This window comes from Pristiophorus japonicus, chromosome 16 (genome assembly GCF_044704955.1).
Source record: "Pristiophorus japonicus isolate sPriJap1 chromosome 16, sPriJap1.hap1, whole genome shotgun sequence".
NCBI classification, from domain to species: Eukaryota; Metazoa; Chordata; class Chondrichthyes; family Pristiophoridae; genus Pristiophorus; species Pristiophorus japonicus.
This window is the reverse complement of record NC_091992.1, coordinates 90986858-91005760: the sequence shown is the minus strand read 5'-3', so window position 1 is coordinate 91005760 and position 18903 is coordinate 90986858. Positions and strand designations below refer to the sequence as shown.

Sequence of the window (18903 nt, the reverse complement as noted above, 5' to 3'; positions counted from 1 at the left end):
AGTGCGTCCCTCAGCACGTACTCCTGGACCTTGGATTGTGCCAGTCTGCAACACTTGGCCGTGGACATCTCCTTGCTCTGGAAGACCAGCAAGTTTCAGGAATCCCAAAGTGCATCTTTCACCGAGCTGATGGCTCTCAAGCAGCAGATGATGTCTGTCTCGGTGTGCGTCCCTGGGAACAATCCGCAGAGCACAGAGTCCTGTGTTATGGAGCTGCTTGGGATGAACCTCGACAGCAACCACTGCAACTCCTTCCAGAACTGCCTTGCAAAGGGGCAATCCCGAAGGAAATGGATGACAGTCTCGTCCGCACCATAGCCGACTCGGGGGCAGAGTGCCGTGTCTCTGAAACCCCGGCTGTGCATGAAGGATCTGACGGGTAGGGCCCTTCTCACTGCCAACCAAGCTACGTCTTGGTGCTTGTGTGAAAGCTCTGGCGATGAGACATTCTGCCAAACGAGTTCGATAGTCTGCTCAGGGAACCGTCCCACAGGATCCATCATCTCCTTCTTTTATAGGGCGTCCAGGACCTTGCATGCCGACCCCTGCTTTATGGCCTTGTGGTCAAAGGTGTTTTTCTTGAAAAACTTTTCCACAAAGGACAGGTGCTGAGGCATGGTCCAACTGGCTGGAGCTTTCCGCGGCAGCCTGGCCAGACCCATCCTTCACAACATCGGGGACAGATAGAATCTCAGCACGTACTGACACTTGGTGTTTGCTTGCGAAGGGTCTATGCACAGCTTGATGCAGCCGCACACAAAGGTGGCCATCAGGATGAGGGCCACATTCGGAACATCCTTTCCCCCTTTGTCCAGAGATTTGAAATCCCCTCTATAAACCTCTCTGCCTCTCTACCTCTCTTTCCTGCTCTAAGATACTCCTTAAAACCTACCTCTTTGACCAAGCTTTTTGGTCACCTATCCTAACTTCTCGTATGTGGCTCGGTGTCAAATGTTTGCCTTATAATACTCCTGTAAAGCACCTTGGGATGTTTTACTATAGTATGTTAAAGGCGCTATATAAATACAAATTGTTGTAATATCTGAGGCACACAGTCTCATTAAAATATTTAAATGAACGACCCGCCTCCTGGGAGTGGATTTTTGCTAACGCACACTTCTGCTGATATGAATAATAAAACACAAACCGCCATTGAAAGTAATGTGCCAGACAAGAAGGGAAGTTAATAAAGAAAAAGTCTTTCAGGAGAAACAAACAATTGACAGCTCCTGAGCGGAATAAGTGAGAGTTTTCAATTATTAAAAAGGCAAAACACAGTTTATGCAGCATTTCTATCTTCATTTCCATTTAGCTGAATGATATGGGTTGGTAAAAGATTTATAAGAAGAGAATCGCTGATATCCTTTGAATGGTAATTAGCTTTAGCTCGCAATTGTGGCACTTAATCAGATTTGCCAAGAGCCATTGTTGCAGTAGAACACAACTGGCTATATAAATATGCAGATAATTGCTTGCTACCAATGTTACACGATACTTAGAATACACAGCTGTCAACTGTTCAACTTACCACAAAAATTTGTAAACGATTGAAACAGTGCTACTTTAAATTCAGTTGCACAATGGGACTGCATGATGCAGTGCAGCAGAATACTGCCTTTGCACCTCTGGGAGCTGGATTTGAATGCAGTCCAGACTGACTGAACAAACGTTTCCACACTCTGCTGACTGGAAGCATTAAATACATCTGGGCAGCCTCCGCCTACTTCCAGGTAGACACAATTCCAGGGGATAAACGTGCCCAGAATTCAGCACAATTGGTAACCACAAGAGAGGCCATATGGCCATCGTGGGTAATGGAAAACAATTCAATGACAATGGTGAATTCTCAGAAGGTTGGGGTTAAGAAACAATCAGCAGTGAGGCCAGATGGATGGCATTACTCTGAAGAGGACCTGTAGATATTTTGTTTTGGACCAATAACTATGGACTTTGACCGTAAGGTGTCCTGTAGGAAAATACACTTTTACATTGGCATTTGGATCATTCAGATCGCAGTGGCAGTGACCATCCCCCCATGTTTACATTCCTGAAAGCAGCACTCTTGTCCCATTAGCATAACCGACAGTTTTTTGTGGTTCTGCAAATCCACAAATCGGGATGAGAGCGCCAGATTTAGCTGCAAAAATGTCGGCGCACAGATGCTACTATCCCACATTTTGAACTACGCAAATATCAAAGCAAAAGGACATTTAAAGAGCTACGGACAACTCATTGGGAACAGTCGTCCAATGCACATCTGTAGTTGTTTTTACATTGGCCTTGTTTCAATTTGGATTCTGGGAGACTGGTATCCATGAACCAGCTCTCAGCATTTAATCTAGATTTTCATGACTCTGTGACTGTACCACTGGGATAAGGGAGCCAAGCATTAGTGTCAACACTGAGGTCTAGCTCGTTGATGAAAGTCTCTCAGAGTACTAATTAAACCAGGTCTATATAAAAGCTACTAATATTGAAAAAATAAGTCAAAGTTGTTTGTCAGAATTTAACATCTCATTACCAAGGAACAATGATACATATGGCAGCGCTGGTAAAATAGTGAACCAGCCTTTATGATTAAAACCCAATATTCATGGAAGATCAAGACAATGAGCTAAACTATCTTGGAAAAATACCTACATGGCAGAGAAAACAGCAATAAGTGCTGACTTGGGTGTTATATCTGTATGCTACAAAGATATACCTACATAATCATATAAGTTCATAATTAACTTTTAAAATGTCAATGAACAGCAGCAAGTAGATATCAGCTAGATGCAACTTAAAAAATCAAATCGAGATCTATCTGAAATAGAAAAATTCTGGTCAGAATGACATTTTAAGGTTCGCCCTAAACACCTTAAAATTTGCATGCGACATGAGCAAATATAAAAGTTGATTAAAAATAAAGCTTTCACTCATAAATTGTCTGACTAACATTCATAACACAATGTAACAAATTAATTTGTTTATATAATGTATGAATATTACTAAATATTGTCTGTTGGGAAATGTTCAGTAAGTTACAAAACCAGTCAATTTATTAGTAAATAGAATTGCCAAAATTTCTTACTTTGAGCTGCCCAAGATAAGGCTTCCACATTCCATCCATTAGATCCTGTCTGTACTTCTTGGTGAAATAGCCCAGATATGAGACAAAGGCAGTGATGAGGAGCACATCGCCACATAGCATACTCTCCTGTTGTTTGAAGGTATGCACAGCTTCAGCCCAACGTACATTTTCTGAGGCCAGGCCACCAACCTATGAAGAATACATTGCTTTGAAGTAGTTCAGAATGAATGATGCACACATTTCCAAAGCAAACCAGCTACTTAAGCTATGGGAACCATTGGAGCTTGACAAAGCTATGTGCAGGCAGTGTAACGGAAACACTAAGGCAGCAAATCGACTCTCATTGCAAGGCCAAAATCATGACCAGATGTGATAAATTGATCATTTCTTTCAAAACAAGAGAACAATGGCTGCTTTATTCAAACACGTGACATCTCTTTAAATGCTTCTCTCCCATCACTAATGCTCAGAGTGGTACAAAGACCATGGGCTGGATTTTCGGTTCTGGTCATTTCGGGGCGGTAATGGCGGTGGGGCAATAAAGTTTGCGCCCGGGAACAGTTTGCTCCTCAGTCAGCAAAATTCATCAGCTGGGCCCTGAGTGTGGGGCGGAGCGCTAAGGGAGGCATTGCACACCTCTTTTAGGGTACAAGGCCGGCTGAGCAACTGAACATCCATTGCTATGGAGCCAGGCTCGGAGCACCCTAAGAGAGGCTTCTGTGGAAAAAAACAATATCGCACCTAAAATCACAACAATCATTCCCAATACAATAAACAGCCCACAATAAGCTACATCGCAAAAATAAAACTGAACAAAACAATCAAATTTACCTCATTCACCAATTCCATCAGTCACCGTTGCCGGGACAGCTCTGACTGTCTGGTTTTCCAGACAGTCCCAGCACGGCGCTACGAGGCACTATAGGATGAGCGAACACCAAATTTCACCACACAGTCAAAAACGGTGACATTGCTCGCCGGCTTGACGCTCCCGAGCAGTGCTGCTCTGCGCCCCTGGAAAACCGGTAACAAATTTCCCAGCAGGGTGCTGGGAGCTGGAAGCCCACCCGAAAAACATCCCTGCCCCCATTACTGTCCCACCGGGGCGCGAGCAGAGGTGGCAACATAGGGAAATACCAGCCCATAGGTTCAAAACAATATCTATGCATACTGAGGCAGTAGGTAGCCATTTGGGATTTTCCTGGTCAGTAAGAAAAGAATGAAATTGCACTTTCATAACATCTTTCAGAACGTCATGATGTCCCAAAGCGCTTCGTAGCCAGTTGGTAAATAAATGCGTTTCTGTATAGGTTTTAGCATTAAACAATGACAATATAACTAACACAGGCATCATGGGTCAACAAAGCTAGCTTGAGTTACAGTACATGTAGGCAGTCATGTCGTGCAATAGGCTTTTGCTGACATAAACCCAGCTGGAAAAAGCAAACATGTTTTGAGCAAATCAGCCCGAACAGAAATAAAAGGTTAAGCAAGAAGAAGCAGTGGAGTAATAGAAATTACTGAGTTCCGTCTGCAACCCTGAGAGAGCTCAGATAAGAATGAAGCCTTGGCAGTAGTTATAGGCACCGCCTGTGTTGTGAAAGGAAATCTGTCAGCCACAGCTGGCTGAAAAATGGAAAAACCAGAATGACTGTATAAAAGAGGGAGCAGATGAGTTAGCTGTCACTTTGCGAGAACAGGATGTGGATTCTGAACAAGTTGAGTTGCCACGAGCTGTGAGTGTACAATAGCTAGAAAAGCTCATAACTTGGACAAGAATAGGTGTTATAGAATTAAGATCCATCTATGAATGTAATAGTTGGTTAAGCTTGGGTGGACTTTGGAACTTGTAAAGTTATACGCCAAAGCTAAGTGTCTTGTGAGTTACTTGAATCACCTGACATGTCATCTGGTGCACTCAACATCGTCAATGAAGTACTTTTGAAGTGTAATCTTTGTTATATCGGGAAACATGGCAGCCAATGATCCCACAAACAGAATAAGCTAAATGATGAGATAATCTGTTTTATTAATGTTTAAATGATAAATATTGACCAGGGCATCAGGAGAACTCCACTGCTCTTCTTTGGACAGTGCAATTGAATCTTTTATGTCCACTTAAGAGCGCAGACAGGGCTTCTGTTTAGCATCTCATCTGAAAGACAGCACCTCCAACAGTGCAGCATTGAGGGGGTGTTGCACTTAAGTATCAGTCTAAATTATGTGCTCAAGCCCTTGAGTAGGGCTTAAACTCATTAGCTTCTGACTCAGAGGCGAGAGTGCCATCGCACAGCCAAGGCTGACAACTCCGTACATATCACAAAGTGCATTCAGTCACTGAGATGTTAGGTAGCCCCTCCATTCTGATTTCATACAGGTTTGTATTAACAAGCAGGATCAGCTAAATTTATTGTGTATACTAATAGATCTCCTGCAGTGTTGTTCAATAAGTTTAGAGATTAACCTATTACAGAGTGGGTTGCTGATGTGTGAAAGTGGAGAAGGGATGTACATCTCTACTGAAAGAATTTGGGAAGAAATTTATAAGAGATTTCCCCAGAGAAAGTAAACAAAATACTTTTATGCAGGAGGAGGGTGTGTCACAAACCAAGATTTTAAATTTAGGTAAGGCTATCTTTGAAGGGCTAAGACAGAAATTGACCACAGTAAACTGGGCGGAATTGTTAACGGGCAAAACTACGGAAGAACAATGGGAGGTGTTCAAAGTATTTGGTACAATACAAGACCTGTACCTACCCCTGAAGGGCAAGAGCTCCACTCGAATAATTAACCAACTTTGGTCAACAAAAGAGGTGAGAGATACATAAAACTAAATGTGCACAAATGCAAAGAATAGTGGAGAATTTATTCCAGGATGGGGACGTTACTGGCAAAGCCAGCATTTATTGCCCATCTCTAATTGGACAAATAAAAACAAACTTTAGAAGGTGGTGGTGAGTCGCCTTTTTGAACCGCTGCAGTCCTTGTGGTGAAGGTACTCCCACAGTGCTGTTAGGGAGGGAGTTCCAGGATTTTGACCCAGCGACAATGAAGGAAAGGTGATATATTTCCAAGTTAGGATGGTGTGTGACTTGGAGGGGAACTTGAAGGCGACGGTGTTCCCATGCACCTGTTCCCCTTGTCCTTCTAGGTGCTAGAGGTCACGGATATAAAGTACAGTCATCATCATCATCATAGGCAGTCCCTCGAAGCGAGGATGGCTTGCTTCCATGCCAAAAAGGGATGAGTTCACAGGTGTTTCAGTGAAGGACCTAATATTCCGGATACCGTACTACATCTTGAAGGACGGAAGATGCCCATGCATGGATTTTTTTAACGTGTGGTGGCCGTTGCACACCAGCCACCACACGGGCTTGACAGAGCGAGGTCTTGGTCCAGTGGCAAGGATTACCCAAGACGATTAGAGACTAGCTCTGTTGCACGGACCTAGGGCACACACATATCGCAGTGTGGGCTGGCCTGTGCTGCCCCAGGGCCCTCGCCTCTCCTGAGCCCCGATCACATCCCTCTACAAACTCTTGCCACTCCCCATTACAGGGAGCAGCATGCGGTGGCCTGGCCCGGAAATCGGCACGCTCCCGGCCTGCAAGACCAAAGCACAATAAAAGAACACAAAGTAGCAAGAGTTGCAAAAAGAGAATACGAGAAAAAACACCTTGTTTCTGGTAATAATCTACAGCTTGGTGGAGAAAGCAAAATAGCAGCCAAAAGAATATTTGGAACAATCTCAAGATTCACATTTCCATTTTTTGGTTGAGTTGGCTATCTGCTTATGCTTGACTCATTTAATTCATTCTTGTTTCTCCTCATATTTGATTTGCATGTCCCCGTAATATTCAATTGCAATTTGTTGTCATGTCATGAACGTGAAATTTAAGTCAATCAGCTGAAAGAAATGTACATATATACAAGTGACACCTGAAGGGTGACATAGACAGTGTGATGTATTGGATAAAGCACCCACTATGTATGATTTTAGACTGATGTAGACTTTGGTTATAAATCAACAAACTACACATCACCTGCTTCTGCCTGAAATGGAGAGCCAGCTGATTGCAACTATCCAAAACTGTGCTATTGTTGGTGTATAACCGTATTTAACTAGTTAAATCAAAATGCTATAGCTTGAGAAATTCTGCATTAAAAAAATAGCCTACATTCCTACAGGCAAAAACATTGAAATCTATTGCATCTCTTTTGAAGGAACCAAATACATCTCCCAATACAAATTTGAACTTTCATAGTTATTTCAGAGTTTGCATACAGCATGCCAGAACATATTCCTGCTTAATTCCCAGAATCAAGCCTTCTGAGCCCATCCCTATATGTCTTGCGGACTTCCTGTGTCACATTTTTATCACACTTGGCATTAAACCTGGGTGTAATATCTGGAACGACTTTTGAACTGAACATAAGAACATAAGAACATAAGAATTAGGAACAGGAGTAGGCCATCTAGCCCCTCGAGCCTGCTCCGCCATTCAATAAGATCATGGCTGATCTGGTCGTGGACTCAGCTCCACTTACCCGCCCTCTCCCCGTAACCCTTAATTCCCTTATTGCTTAAAAATCTATCTATCTTTGACTTGAAAACATTCAATGACCTAGCCTCAACTGCTTCCTTGGGCAGAGAATTCCACAGATTCACAACCCTTTGGGAGAAGAAATTCTTTCTCAACTCGGTTTTAAATTGGCTCCTCCATATTTTGAGGCTGTGCCCCCTAGTTCTAGTCTCCCTCACCAATGGAAACAACCTCTCTGCCTCTATCTTGTCTATCCCTTTCATGATTTTATATGTTTCTATAAGATCACCCCTCATCCTTCTGAACTCCAAGGAGTAAAGACCCAGTCTACTCAATCTATCATCATAAGTTAACCCCCTCATTTCTCGAATCAGCCTAGTGAATCGTCTCTGTACCCCTTCCAAAGCTAGTATATCGTTCCTTAAGTAAGGTGACCAAAACTGCACACAGTACTCCAGGTGCGGCCTTACCAATACCTTATACAGTTGCAGCAACACCTCCCTGCTTTTGTACTCCATCGCTTTCGCAATGAAGGCCAACATTCCATTTGCCTTGCTGATTACCTGCTGCACCTGCAAACTAACCTTTTGGAAGTCATGCACAAGGACCCCCAGGTCCCTCTGCACCACAGCATGTTGTAATTTCTCCCCATTCAAATAATATTCCCTTTTACTGTTTTTTTTCCCCAAGGTGGATGACCTCACACTTTCCGACATTGTATTCATTCTGCCAAACCTTAGCCCATTCGCTTAACCTATCCAAATCTCCTTGAAGCCTCTCTGTGTCCTCTACACAACCCGCTTTCCCACTAATCTTAGTGTCATCTGCAAATTTTGTTGCACTACACTCTGTCCCCTCCTCTAGGTCATCTATGTATATTGTAAACAGTTGTGGTCCCAGCACTGATCCCTGTGGCACACCACTAACCACTGATTTCCAACCGGAAAAGGACCCATTTATCCCGACTCTCTGCTTTCTGTTCGCCAGCCAATTCTCTATCCATGCTAATACATTTCCTCTGACTCCGAGTACCTTTATCTTCTGCAGTAACCTTTTGTGTGGCACCTTATCGAATGCCTTTTGGAAATCTAAATACACCACATTCATCGGTACACCTCTATCCACCATGCTCGTTATATCCTCAAAGAATTCCAATAAGTTAGTTAAACATGATTTCCCTTTCATGAATCCATGCTGCGTCTGCTTGATTGCACTATTCCTATCCAGATATCCCGCTATTTCTTCCTTAATGATAGTTTCAAGCATTTTCCCCACTACAGATGTTAAACTAACCGGCCTATAGTTACCTGCCTTTTGTCTGCCCCCTTTTTTAAACAGAGGCGTTACATTAGCTGCTCTCCAATCCGCTGGTACCTCCCCAGAGTCCAGAGAATTTTGGTAGATTATAACAAATGCATCTGCTATAACTTCCGCCATCTCTTTTAATACCCTGGGATGCATTTCATCAGGACCAGGGGACTTGTCTACCTTCAATCCCATTAGTCTGTCCAGCACTACCTCCCTAGTGATAGTGATCATCTCAAGGTCCTCCCTTCCCACATTCCTATGACCAGCAATTTTTAGCATGGTTTTTGTGTCTTCCACTGTGAAGACGGAAGCAAAATAATTGTTTAAGATCTCAGCCATTTCCACATTTCCCATTATTAAATCCCCCTTTTCATCGTCTATTTTTCCTGTCTCGTTACACAGGACCAGATCCAAAATGGCTTGCTCCCTTGTAGGCTCTGTTACATACTGTTCTAAGAAACAATCCCGTATGCATTCTATGAATTCCTCCTCCAGGCTACCCCCTGCGATTTGATTTGACCAATCGATATGTAGGTTAAAATTCCCCATAACTACTGCCGTTCCTTTTTCACATGCCTCCATTATTCCCTTGATTATTGCCCGCCCCACCATGAAGTTATTATTTGGGGGCCTATAAACTACGCCAACCAGTGACTTTTTCCCCTTACTATCTCTAATCTCCACCCACAATGATTCAACATTTTGTTCATTGGAGCCAATATCATCCCTCACAACTGCCCTGATATCATCCCTTATAAACAGAGCTACCCCACCTCCCTTCCCTTCCTGCCTATCTTTCCGAATCGTCAGATACCCCTGTACGTTTAATTCCCAGTCCGGGCCACCTTGCAACCATGTCTCTGTAATGGCCACCAAATCATACCCATTTGTAATGATTTGTGCCGTCAACTTATTTACTTTATTTCTAATGCTGCGTGCATTTAAGTAGAGTGTTTTCATCCTAGTTTTTAAACCATGATTTTTAGTTTTTACCCCTCCTGCCACCCTTTTATATTCAGTGGCCCTTTTTGTTTCTTGCCTTTGGTTTCTCTGCCCTCCACTTTTACTCATCACTTTTCTGTCTTTTGTTTTTGTCTCCTTTTTGTTTCCCTCTGTCTCCCTGTATTGGTTCCCATCCCCCTGCCATATTAGTTTAACTCCTCACCAACAGCACTAGCAAACACTCCCCCTAGGACATTGGTTCCGTTCCTGCCCAAGTGTAGACTGTCCGGTTTGTACTGGTCCCACCTCCCCCAGAACCTGTTCCAATGCCCCACGAATTTGAATCCCTCCCTGCTGCACCACTGCTCAAGCCACGAATTCATCTGTGCTATCCTGCGATTCCTACTCTGACTAGCACGTGGCACTGGTAGCAATCCCGAGATTACTACTTTTGAGGTCCTACTTTTTAATTTAACTCCTAGCTCCTTAAATTCATCTCGTAGGACCTTATCCCTTTTTTTAACCTATGTCGTTGGTACCAATGTGCACCACGACAACTGGCTGTTCTCCCTCCCTTTTCAGAATTTCCTGCACTCGCTCGGAGACATCCTTGACCCTTGCACCAGGGAGGCAATATACCATCCTGGACTCTCGATTGCGGCCGCAGAAACGCCTGTCTATTCCCCTTATGATTGAATCCCCTATCACTATCGCTCTCCCACTCTTTTTTATGCCCTCCTGTACAACAGAGCCAGCCACGGTGCCATGAACTTGGCTGCTGTTGCTCTCCCCTAATGAGTCATCTCCCTCAACAGCACTCAAAACAGTGTATCTGCTTTGCAGGGGGATGACCAGATGGGACCCCTGCACTACCTTCTTTGTACTACTCTTCCTGCTGGTCTTCCATTCCCTAGCTGGAAGTGCTTGAAAAATGTACAGTTTGTATAAGATTCTGTGAAGGAATCAAAATGTGAAAGAAAGATTTGCATTTATATAATGCTTCATCACTTCAGCAGGACTTGATAAACTGCTTTACAATGAGTGGATTAATGCATTGCTCTTTATGGTGTTCAATTTGCCTTTCAGGCCTCCGAAAGCAGGGGGGGCTCTTGCGCTTCCAAGTTCAGTCTCCCAGATCTGTTTTTCTTGATGGCTCAATGGGTAAGCGTTTTTCTCTTTTAAATTTCCCAGCAGGTACATTTTATTTTAAATTTATTTAAATTTATACATTTTATTTGCACACTTGATTAAGCCTTTTTACGTGTATTTTTATTTTATTTACTGTGCCGTTGCTTTCTTTCAGTTGCCTCCGTGTCTCATCATGTCTTTCCTGTCACAGGGCCTCGGACTGTGGCTGGCTTAGGTTTCCCAGCCTCCTTCCCGCCCCTGCCTTCTTGCTTGGCTCCAATTCAGATGTTCAGCCACCCTGTTCCCCACAGCTAGACCATTTGCCCATCGGGCCTAGTGCCCTCCGCCCGGTCCCCAATGGAGCTCCTTCTTCTTCATCAGCATACCACCAGTAAGCTATTTATAGTGCTCAAAGCCATTTAGAAAGTAAAAATGGCACCTTCACTAAGGTTGGGGTGGGGAGGCAGTATAGGGGATTGGGGATGAGGATGGTAGGAAGAAGGGGATTTAGAATGATATTGGTGAGGAGAGCCCGTTTTGATTAAGCCACTGATGGACATGAATGGGGCTGAGAGGGATAAGAGACGTTGGTGGAGAGGAGGCAATATGAGTTGAGAGATGTGACGGGTGAAACAGGGGGCAGGAGCTGAGGGAGTAAAGGAGTGAGTCAAGGGGAAGTGAAGGCTGGGAGTGATAAATAAAACAGGGTGGGAGAAAGTGAGGGAATGGTGAAGATGGGATGGGGCAGGGCTGCAGGTGTTGGGGATAAGGAATCACTGGTGAGGGTTGAGGGTAGAGGATACAGAGGGGTGAGATTGGGAGGGATGGAGGGAATGAAGGGGAAGGGTTTGGGGGCTTGATAGGAAGGGTAGGGAGGAAACTGTGGAGAAGGGTTGGTGGGAAGAGGAGGCAGTATGGGAGGTGATGGGAGCAAGGGATAGGCGTGAATTGTGACCAGATATGTAGAGAATTGTTGAGGCCTACAAGTTTCATTTTCCACATATAGGCTACTGGAAAATGCAAGCTGCAGCCCCCAGCAGCATCTGTCCCCATCACCTCACCCACTCGATAGGGAAGAAAAGAAGCAAAAGAAGAGAGCGAAGCAGTAGAGAAATGTAGAGATGTACAAGAGGAGGAGATAGAGAGAGAGAGAGAGAGAGAGAGAGAGAGAGAGAGAGAGAGAGAGAGAGAGAGAGAGAGAGAGAGAGAGAGAGAGAGCAATCTGAACATGACAGAGACAGATAACAAAGCGACCATATCCTCCTACTTATTGCAAGGTTGACTAATATAAATTAAGTGTGGACTAATAACCAAGCTCCTTTCTAACAGCACATTACTGTTTCTGTTAACAAAGAAACTATAAAACAAATCTTCTCTGTAAGCACCCTTTACCATCATAAACTTTCTGCGTGATCCCGAAACACAGCATGGTAACAAAGCTGGCCCTCTCTTTCAAAAACCTCATATGAGCATATGAAAATGATGGACCAGTAAAGAACGACTGGTCCATCGAGTCTATCCCATATAGTTGTGATGCTGTATGCATCATGAATCAGACACTCGCTACCCAAGTAATCTCCTGGCAGAGGCAAAAAAACAGATACAAAGCCAAACCATTCGGCAAAAAATCTTCGACCTCTTGAAGTGATGCAAACGAGTCCAGGAAGAAAGAACCAAAGAATGACTTGCATTTATATAGTGTCTTTCACAACCACCGGACGTCCCAAAGCATCTTACGACCAATGAAGTACTTTTGGAGTGTAGTCACTGTTGTAATGACGGAAACTCAGCAGCTAATTTGCGCACAGCAGGTTCCCACAAACAGCAATGTGATAATGACCAGATAATCTGTTTTTGTTATGTTGATTGAGGGATAAATATTGGCCAGGACACCAGGGATAACTCCCCTGTTCGTCTTCGAAATAGTGCCATGGGATCTTTTACGTCCACCTGAGAGAGCAGATGGGGCCTCGGTTTAACGTCTCATCCAAAAGACGGGACCATATTGACGCCTGATTTATATTAAGGGGTCAAAAAAGAATGAATTTTAAACAATACATTAAAAAAAAATGCAAGATAATGTAATAAGTAATGTGATTAAAATATAAAATCCAGTTCATTCACAATGTATTAGTAAATGAATGGTTGCATCAATAGACATTTATGATGTTAACTGAACTTAACCTGAATGGCACGATTGAGTCTCTTATCCAGAGTTGCTGTTATTCAGTCCGTTAGACACTACTGCATCCATAATCAAAAATGGTGCTTTGCTAAGTTGTTGCCCAAGATTGCAAAGCTGTTGAACGTTAAAGAAATTATCAGAGCAATGTTATTCTGTGCTAACCAATAGCTATAAAAGGGTAATAATATTCATTGCTTATTAGTTAAGTGTTTATCTAAATGAATTTTACCGGTATCAAAAGAGCCCTTGAGAATTCCAGTCAGGTCTTGATTAGGTCAATGTAATTCAGAAGCATTTGCAAGACATCTCTTGTTCAACACCAATCTCCTCAGAGTGCTTGCAGCTGTACTGAGGAAGGGTTTCAATCATAACATCTTTAATTACGACCTTTTGGAAATGAGAAACCACAGCTTTTTGCTGCAGACTCATAACTGTGAGTAAAAAAAAGAGTCTGTGATCTCCATTATTCATTTGGGGTATAAACGCTCCCACTGGAACCAGATTGTTCATCCATCACCCAGAAGAATGTAAATTTGTGGTCACCATCTGAGCATGGAGCACAATACACAGCGATTCGAGTTAAAGAGGCTGACAGAACAGATTGACTGGCAGAATTAAAAAGACACAATGAGCTATCTCCTTTCTTTTTGATCATGTGCACTTTCTACTCTGTCAGTACATTTCAACATAATATGCTGCAGTGATTCAGTGCCGATCACCTGAATTCACCTCTTCTTGGCAATGGCCAAGTGATTTGTTTTAATGTGGCATCAATCACCATGTGACTCTTCACTGAATTATCCTTCCATTTTTCTAAGATATGCGATTGGGTCAGACTATGACATATCTCACTGGCCCCAAAGTAAACACCAAACGTCTCAAATCAATGAAGCAATTCTATACTACCGTTAATGTAGCAAAGCATCCCGAGGTACATCATAATTGGGGGGGGGTCAGTTCTGATTGGGAGCAGGAGCGTATTTAGGGAGATGGCTGAGTTGCTGTTGAGAAGGCCTTTGAAGAAGGGAAAAGATGGACTGAGATTAGAGAGTCACAAGCGATAGAGCAGGGGAAGAGTGGAACACACAATAGACCAGAGTTGGAGGAGCAGAGGGTGCGAGCAGGGATATGGAGCTGGAGGAGGTTCTAGAGAGGGCGTGGCAGTGGAGGAATTTGAAGACTATGATGAGAATTTTAAAGTCGGTGCCGAGGAATGGTGAGCCAAGGGGATAACACACTATTATGTGTTGACAATCCAGTAAACATAGAGGCAATTTTCATCTCAGTACCATCCCTTTTTTCAGGTATCCACCCGAAGACAGCCCCCCGCCCTCCCCCCTCCCACCAATACATGTATTTAAATCAGGGCCCCTATGATGTATTTGAGATCGATGTAATTTGGGACTTCCAGTGGGGACAAAATGAGGTAGACATTTTATGTACAATGGGCCCAATTTTAAGAACCACTGTCCTGTGCCCCAAGTCACCTCAAAAACGTTCAGCCCGAAATATGTTGGACTGTTTTTCAGGGGTCCGGAGTGGACACCTAAATAGGTGTTAACACCTTTGAATATGTTAATGAGGGGCCTGACACCAGTTTTCGGACCGTTCAGGGAAATTGTCACATTCTCCAAGCATGGATGCGGCCTAGCAAGCCATCAAAAAGGTACAAAATTAAATTCACAAGGCATCGAGAGGAGTAGGCGTGTTCCTTCATCGCACTCCTGACAACTGCTACCAGCTGCAATCGACATAGAAACATAGAAACATAGAAAATAGGTGCAGGAGTAGGCCATTCGGCCCTTCGAGCCTGCACCGTCATTCAATGAGTTCATGGCTGAACATGCAACTTCAGTACCCCATTCCTGCTTTCTCGCCATACCCCTTGATCCCCCTAGTGGTAAGGACTACATCTAACTCCTTTTTGAATATATTTAGTGAATTGGCCTCAACAACTTTCTGTGGTAGAGAATTCCACAGGTTCACCACTCTCTGGGTGAAAAAGTTTCTCCTCATCTCGGTCCTAAATGGCTTACCCCTTATCCTTAGACTGTGACCCCTGGTTCTGGACTTCCCCAACATTGGGAACATTCTTCCTGCATCTAACCTGTCTAAACCCGTCAGAATTTTAAACGTTTCTATGAGATCCCCTCTCATTCTTCTGAACTCCAGTGAATACAAGCCCAGTTGATCCAGTCTTTCTTGATATGTCAGTCCCGCCATCCCGGGAATCAGTCTGGTGAACCTTCGCTGCATTCGCTCAATAGCAAGAATGTCCTTCCTCAAGTTAGGAGACCAAAACTGTACACAATACTCCAGGTGTGGCCTCACCAAGGCCCTGTACAAATGTAGTAACACCTCCCTGTCCCTGTACTCAAATCCCCTCGCTATGAAGGCCAACATGCCATTTGCTCTCTCACTCTCCTCCTTCCTCCCCCCCACCCCACTCGTCATGCAAAGACTTACCTGTGGCCCGAAATTCTTCGGTTGGGCGAGCTTCCAGTGGAAGTGAGACAGACAGCAGCAGTTCACATCGATGAGACCCGAGGGCAAATTTCTTGCAATCCTCAGGCCTCCGTCTTGGGAGGAAAGGGGCATTCCCGGCACCTAAACGAATATCTAGGCCACTGTGCGTGGCGAAGGCCCTACCCAGTAGAACTCAGCAGAAAGCGGTCAACCAGCTGGTTCTTAAAGGCATCGCTGCAGACTCGGAAAATCTGACGGCAAGTTTGTTTTTGCCGATTTCTGTGGGACCGGGTGGAGCTGGCCCCACAAAAATTCATCCCAGCTGCTGCTCATCCTTCCGCGCAACTATCACCCTCCGCTCCTTAAGGTCTCCCTGCAGGTTTGGGTATGCAGACAGAGGCCCGAGGATTGCTGGAATTCCTGGCTCCCCCCGACCCCCAAAAACTGAGCTGCCTGTCAGTGTCTGTTTAGCACCGGTTGTATTCAAACCAATTGGGCCGCCTGCCAGTGACATCAGGTGGGTGGGTGGGTGTGATCACTCTGCCTGCCATCCACCCCATATATGCTCAAAATGAAAGTGGACCCAACTCTCTCCTGTTCCAGTAGAGCATTTTACAGAACCCTCACCACCAGAATCCATCGTCAAACTAAAGACTTAATTATGAGTACTATTCGCACCTGCACTCATCATATATTTGTGGGTCTAGCATGTGTTATTCTTAATGCACAACCGAGTGTCAATCATGAAAACCTTGCAATAGCTGTGCTGAATCGCCAATAACACTATTAATAGTCACACAAGCACAAGCAGCAGTAATAACTCCCAGTACGTTGGTGCAGCTGTGGGGTGTAAAACTTTGAGTGCTGGTGGAGTGAGGAAGGTGTATTGAGCCCCACTTGACAATGTGGCACTGCAAATCATTGAAAGTGGCAAGAGAGGATGCAGAAGTGCCCTCTATGAAAGTGAATCCACAAGGCGATGAATCCAGAAGGCATCAAAAGCAACCATGTACGCGAAGTTGTCCAATTTGAAGAGAAATAGCAAGCGTTCAGGCTCACTGTCAATTATCTGACAGTGCTACATATGGCTACGCCTGTCAATTATTTTAAATTGCTATATATGGTCCATGAGTGCCAAATATCTTCAAAATGGATGCTCAAGGAGGTCACTCGATAACAATCACTGGGGGTAACAATGGAGAGCCTGGAGATACAGAAGTTCTTGGAAAGAAAGATTATAAGTGTGTGCCTGAGGGGAAAAAAGACATTGTTTCCAGAATTGTGGCTTGCTGGGCAGAGATGCTATGTGACCTCAGATATCAAAATCTAGCCATGGATGATCATCAGCCAAATGATGAATCTCTCGCAATTGTACCATGGCGATAAAACCCAGAAACGGTTTTCACTGAAAAGGACAGGGAGCGACATATGAAAAGGAAAGTTACAAAAGGTATGGATTTAAAGGAAGACCAGGCTGAAATTGTCAGGAGATGCAGTTCAACGCGTGTAATGTACGCACCTATGAGTATGCTCAAGGATTTGTAGAGCTGTTGATCCTCCCACTATTTATTGGGGACTTGGCCTGGAGGGTGGTGCACAGAGCAGTCTCGTGCAACAAGTTTTTAAGCCAGTTCACGGGTTCACAGGCCACCTGCAATTTCTGCGGTCTGGAAGAGTCCGTGTTCCATGTTTTTATGGAATGTGCGAGGTCGCAGACCCTATTCCATTATTTGAAGGGGCTGCTCCTCAAATTCTGGTTGCACTTCAGTCCCACACTCCTGATCTTTGAGCACCCTGTGCGAAGGGGGGCGGGTAGGTCCGAGGGCCTCCTCGTAGGACTGCTCCTGGACACGGCCAAGAGGGCCATCAGCCGGTCCAGGCAGCAGGCGGTCGGGAGGGTCGTTCAGCCCGATTGCTTGCCTCTCTTCCGCTCTTACATCCGAGCCAGGATGTCCTTGGAGATGGAGCATGCGGTGTCCACCGGTGCGCTCGCGGCCTTCCGCGAGAGGTGGGCACCGGAGGGACTGGAGTGCATCATCACACCCGGCAACTAAGTTTTAATTTGATTTTATATGTTTAACGTTTAATTAGTTTTATTGCTGGGTTTTAGTGCCCCGCCCCACCCCACCCCCCCCACCTTTTAGCCAGGGGGCACTTGTAAAATTTGTGTTTTTTAGTGCCCTAAAAAAAAATGGGGCACTTGTTTAAAAATGTTTGGAATGTTCCCCAGCCCCTTTATCATTTGATTTAATTGATTTTTTGTTTTCTACAAATATAGTTGTAGAGCTGTTGACTTGGGAGTGGCTTAGCCAGTCACATGATATGCATAAGACTCAATAAAACCCCAGCCAGTTGGGTTCAGGGGATCCACGATGAGGCAGGTGGTTATGAGTCTGGTGGATGAACTGGTAATGTGTCGTGTGATTGTTAAACCTGTTGCTAATAAACCAACTAATTCTTAATAGCGATATGTTGCTATTAATTCTTAAGCAAAGAACCCATGAAGCCAATACATTATAGCGTGTGACCTAGGGACATTTCTGGACACCTCGCTTAGACTCTTCCTTAAGCGTGATAAAGTACCGTGTAGGTGTGAGAAGACTGTGATTAGAAAATAGAAGACACAGTGCTGCAATGGGACCTGCATGAAGTCAGGATCAATTTGGCACAGGCTGGGCACAAACCAACTCCCGAGATGTAACAAGCACTGTTACGGAGGTCTTGATGATGGAGAAATCAAAACCTCTGGCAATAGCCATCCAGCTGACTATTGTGAGTAGCGTTGTGAGGTGTTGGAGTGTCTTAAAATCAGTGCTGATTCCAAATCGACTATGTAAATCAATTTAGATACTTGGCACTCTAGTGCTCAATGAGTCAGTATTCCGATCTGTATTTGCTGTTGAAGCAGAAGTGTGCACATAACTGATCAACATAAAAGGAGCATGTTCAGCATAATTCTTTATCATTTTATTTTAAAGGGGTTCTGATGGTGAAGGTGTATCTTTAGCTTGATTTGCCTCAGCTTCTATTTGTTAGTCTTATCCAATCAAAGTTTGTCCTAATTAATTCAAGGCCATAACTGAGTCAGGAAATTCAGTTAAAACAGATAATCTGGGATTGAGATGCAGGACGTTATATACGGTTATCCTTTGCTAGGTTGCTCACCCACCTATCCAATGTAGCCAACACTTCTCCAGGGGTTGCTTCTACTTCCAGGATATCTCAAAGTTCCATCTTTGGCCCTTTCTTTTACTTAT

General features: G+C 44.2%; 1 protein-coding gene across 2 annotated transcripts in view; it reads right to left on the bottom strand.

The window, feature by feature from the left end:
- LOC139226653 (dynein axonemal heavy chain 9-like) overlaps positions 1-18903 on the bottom strand; it is a 285314-nt gene that overhangs the window by 218492 nt on the left and 47919 nt on the right. For both annotated transcript variants that reach the window (XM_070857558.1, XM_070857559.1), the window contains exon 5: positions 3074-3262. In XM_070857558.1, the coding sequence (XP_070713659.1) occupies positions 3074-3262 (189 nt within the window). The remainder of the gene's footprint in view (positions 1-3073; positions 3263-18903) is intronic.